At 45.4% G+C, this 4,165-nt stretch overlaps 1 protein-coding gene across 1 annotated transcript; it reads right to left on the bottom strand.

Moving 5' to 3' along the window:
* Positions 1–2,202: 2,202 nt before the first annotated feature.
* On the bottom strand, positions 2,203–2,613 carry LOC138893002 (uncharacterized). The gene has a single exon (XM_070176765.1). The coding sequence runs from the start codon at positions 2,611–2,613 to the stop codon at positions 2,203–2,205; it is 411 nt and encodes a 136-aa protein (XP_070032866.1).
* Positions 2,614–4,165: the final 1,552 nt, after the last annotated feature.

Genomic DNA, 4,165 nt, shown 5'->3' with positions numbered 1-4,165 from the left:
GACCGCTCTCTGGCCAAGGCCTGAATATACAATGCTAATGGCCTCTCCGCTGCAGATAGATATGCTAGACTACCCAAGCTCTCTGCCTTTCGACTCAAGGCATCGGCCACCACGTTGGCCTTCCCGAGATGATATAGAATGTTGTTATCATAGTCCTTAAGCAACTCTAACCATCTCCGCTGTCGCAAGTTAAGATCATTCTGTTTGAATAGATGTTGTAGACTTCGGTGGTCGGTATAGACCTCACAAGGGACACTATACAAATAGTGCTGCCAAAACTTCAAGGCATGAACAATAGATACTAATTCCTAGTCGTGGAGAGGATAATTCTTCTTATGCACCTTCAGCTGTCTAAACGCGTAGTGAATCACACTACCGTCTAGCATCAACACCGTGTAAGAGCCTGAACCCGTAGGCAATACCAACACTGGGGCTATAGTTAAAGTTTTCTTGAGCTTTTGAAAGCTCTCCTCACACTCCTCGGTCCAACGGAATGACGGTAAAACCCCACCAAACCAAGAAAACTCCGGATCTCAGCAGCTGAAGATGGTCTGGGCCAACTCTATACCGCTTCAGTCTTCTTCGGATCTACCTTGATTCCTTCACTCGACACCACATGACCCAAAAAATGCCACCGAATCTAGCCAGAATTCACACTTTGAAAATTTTACATATAACTTCTTTTCTCTCAAGGTCTGAAGTACAATCCTCAAATGCTGCTCATGATCCTCTCGGCTCCGGGACTGCAACAGGATGTTGTCAATAAACACAATGATGAATGAGTCAAGATAGGGTTGGAATACACTATTTATCAGGTGGATAAATGCCACTGGGACGTTGGTCAGCCCAAATGACATCACAAGGAACTCGTAGTGACCATACCAAGTCCTAAAAGCAGTATTCGGAATATCCGGATCCCAAATTTTTAGCTGATGATAGCTAGACCGCAAATCAATCTTTGAGAACACTCTGGTACCATGTAGCTGATCAAATAAATCATCAATGCATGGAAATGGATACTTGTTCTTCACTATAACCTTGTTCAACTGCCGACATCAATACATATGCGTATAAAACCATCCTTCTTCCTTACAAACAAGACCGGAGCACCCCAAGGTGACACACTAGACCGAATGAAACCCTTATCAAGCAACTCTTGTAGCTGCTCTTTTAACTTCTTCAACTCCGTTGAGGCCATATGAGATGGTGGAATAGAAATGGGCTATGTGACCAACAACAAGAAAATACCAAAATCGATATCCTTATCAGGTGGCATGCCCGGAAGATCTGCCGAAAATATATCTAGAAAGTCCCTCACTATCGAAACTGACTCAACGGTAAGAGTATCAACATTGACAATCCTCACAAATGCTAGATATGCATCACACCCCTTCCCAACCATCCGTTATGCCTTAAGGAAAGACACCACCCTGCTAGGAACATAATCTAAAGTACCTCTCCACTCCAACCGCGGTAAACCTGGCATAGCCAATGTCACCGTCTTGGCATGACAATCAATAATAGCATGATAGGGCGACAACCAGTCCATGTCTATAATAACATCAAAGTCTATCATACTGAGCATTACTAAATCAACTCTGGTCTCAAAACTACCAATAACAACTAAACATGACCGATACACACGGTCAACAATAATAGAATATCCCACATGTGTGTACATATAAACAAGGGAACTCAAGGAATCACGAGATATACCCAAATACAGAGCAAAGTAAGATGATGTATATGAATAAATGGAGCCTGGATCAAATAAGCCTGATGTATCTCTATGACAAACTAGGAACAATACCTGTAATGACTACGTCTGATGCAACCACCTCCGTCCTAATCGGAAGAGCATAACACCTGGCCTGGCCTCCTCCTCTAGGGAGACCCCTACCCACCTGACCTCCACCCCTAGCTGACTGAGTAGGTAGAATGGCAACTGGTGCGATAACCACGACCTGAGAAGTCTGGGGACTTTGTGGAATACGTGGAGCCTGAGTAGTCTATAGAGGTACACCTCTCATGAGTTTGGGGTAGTCCCTCACCATATGACAAGTATCACCATATTAAAAATAAGCCCTCAAAGGATGTGGCTGCTGAAACTGGCTCGGGCCTGGTCGGTTGGACTGATCATTGAAAGCACCCCGTGCAGGAGGTGCACTAAACAGTGGCGTTGCTTAATGGGCAACCTGAGGCCTAGGAGTAGCCAGAATAACACTGGAAGCTGGAAGTGCTGAATGAACTGGACGGCCTAACTGGATCACGGACACCACTATATCCACCAGAATCTCGAAGCCTCTTGGCCTCCCTGTCCTCTCTCTCCCGGCCCCGCATACCTTTTAATCTCTGAGCGATCTCTACCACTTTCTGGTATGGGGTATCAGTCTCCAACTCTCGAGCCATGCTGAATCTAATGCCATAGTTTAGCCCCTCGATAAATCGACAGACTCGCTCTCTGACTGTGGAAACTAAGGCAAGTGTATGCCTGGACAACTCACTGAACCTGATAGCATAATCCGATAAAGTCATAGCAATATGGCGCAACTGCTCAAACTCCGTGTGCCATGCATCCCGAAGGCTATGGGGAACAAACTCTCTCAGGAACATCTCTGAAAATTGAGCCCATGCAAGTGAAGCTGCCTCGGCGGGGCTACCCTTTTCATAAGCCCGCTACCACTAGTATGCTGGTCCCGACAACTAGAAAGTAGTGAAAGCAACCCTGCTCATCTCCACTATACCTATGGTACAGAGAATATAGTGTCACTTCTCCAGAAAGCCCTGTGTATTCTCTGTAGCTAGGCCGCTGTAAGTAGGAGGATGGTACTTTTTGTACCTCTTGAGCCTGAGCTACTCCTCCTCAGATGCTGCTGCCCTAACCTCGGGCTAAATTGGGACAACCGGCTGCACTGGTATGACCTCTGGGACCTGGTCAACACGGACCCACTGCTCTGGGGTATGGGTTGCAGAAGTCTATGCTCCTCCCTCGGCTTGAGATATGGCCAGTGCAAGTGGAATCAACCCCGCATGAGCTAGAGTACCAAACATGCTCAAGAACTAGGCGAGAGTATCCTGAAGTGCAGGGGTAGTAACAGGCGCATGAGGTGCCTGCCCCCCAACTGGAGCTACGTATGGTTTCTCTGTCGCAGCTTGGACAGGTACTCTGGCTGCACCACGTGCCCCTTCTCGGCCTCTGCCCCGGCCCCGGCCCCGGCCTTTCGTAGCTCTAGCGGGGGCATAGGTGTCAGATCATCGCATCTAGCGGTGCGTGTCCTCACTATCTATGAGAGAATAGAAAGACAAGATTTAGAATTTTGAAGTCAACAATTTCGCACGATAAGGAATCAAAGAAGTGAAGTTTTCTAACAGTTCCATAGCCTCTCGAAGATATGTACAGATGTCTCCGTATCGATCCGCGAGACTCTACTAAACCTGCTTGTAACTCGTAACACTTATGAACCTAGAGCTCTGATACCAACTTGTCACGACCCCAATTTTCCTCCGTAGGATGTCGTGATAACACCTAGTCTATAAGACTAAGTAAGCCTAACATACATGCAGAATGTAACTGAGATAATGATAAAACTCTCAAATAACTCAACGACTATCATAAAAGAACTCTGCAACTTAATAGAAACAACTCCCAAAATCCGGTGATATCAAGTCACAGGCTCTACAAGAGTATACTAAATATTCCTATACAACAATATCTATTAAAAAAGGGAAAATGAAATAAAACTAGATAGAGGGTGACTCCGAGGCCTGCGGACACCGACAAGTATACCTTGAAGTCACCAAATCCGAAATCGAGTCATTGGTGCCTGGGCCGATAAGAGGTGCCTGGATCTGCACAAAAATATGTGCAAAAGCATAGCATGAGTACACCACAACGGTACCTAGTCAGTGTCGAGCCTACCTCGGTAGAGTAGTGATGAGGTCAGGTCAATACCCTATTGGAATAAATAAAAAAACTGAATAGGTATATGACAGTGTGATAATGCTAAATAATGGAAATGAAACAATGAAGAAATATACCAAGAATAGCTACACTGAACTAAGGAAATTAAGACATCACGGAAGAAAACAAAGAATAAAATGCCAAGGAAACAATGCAAAAAACTCAAGTGAGGTAATTGAAAGGTATCAACACGAACTACCGAGG

The sequence above is a fragment of the Nicotiana tomentosiformis genome, chromosome 5 (assembly GCF_000390325.3).
Source record: "Nicotiana tomentosiformis chromosome 5, ASM39032v3, whole genome shotgun sequence".
Taxonomy (NCBI): Eukaryota; Viridiplantae; Streptophyta; class Magnoliopsida; order Solanales; family Solanaceae; genus Nicotiana; species Nicotiana tomentosiformis.
Note: the sequence above shows the minus strand (reverse complement) of the source record. Positions and strands in the feature narration are given on the sequence as shown.

Excerpts from the sequence above, each read along its gene's own strand:
- LOC138893002 (XM_070176765.1), bottom strand. The coding sequence starts at position 2,613 with ATGTTCCTGAGAGAGTTTGTTCCCCATAGCCTTCGGGATGCATGGCAC.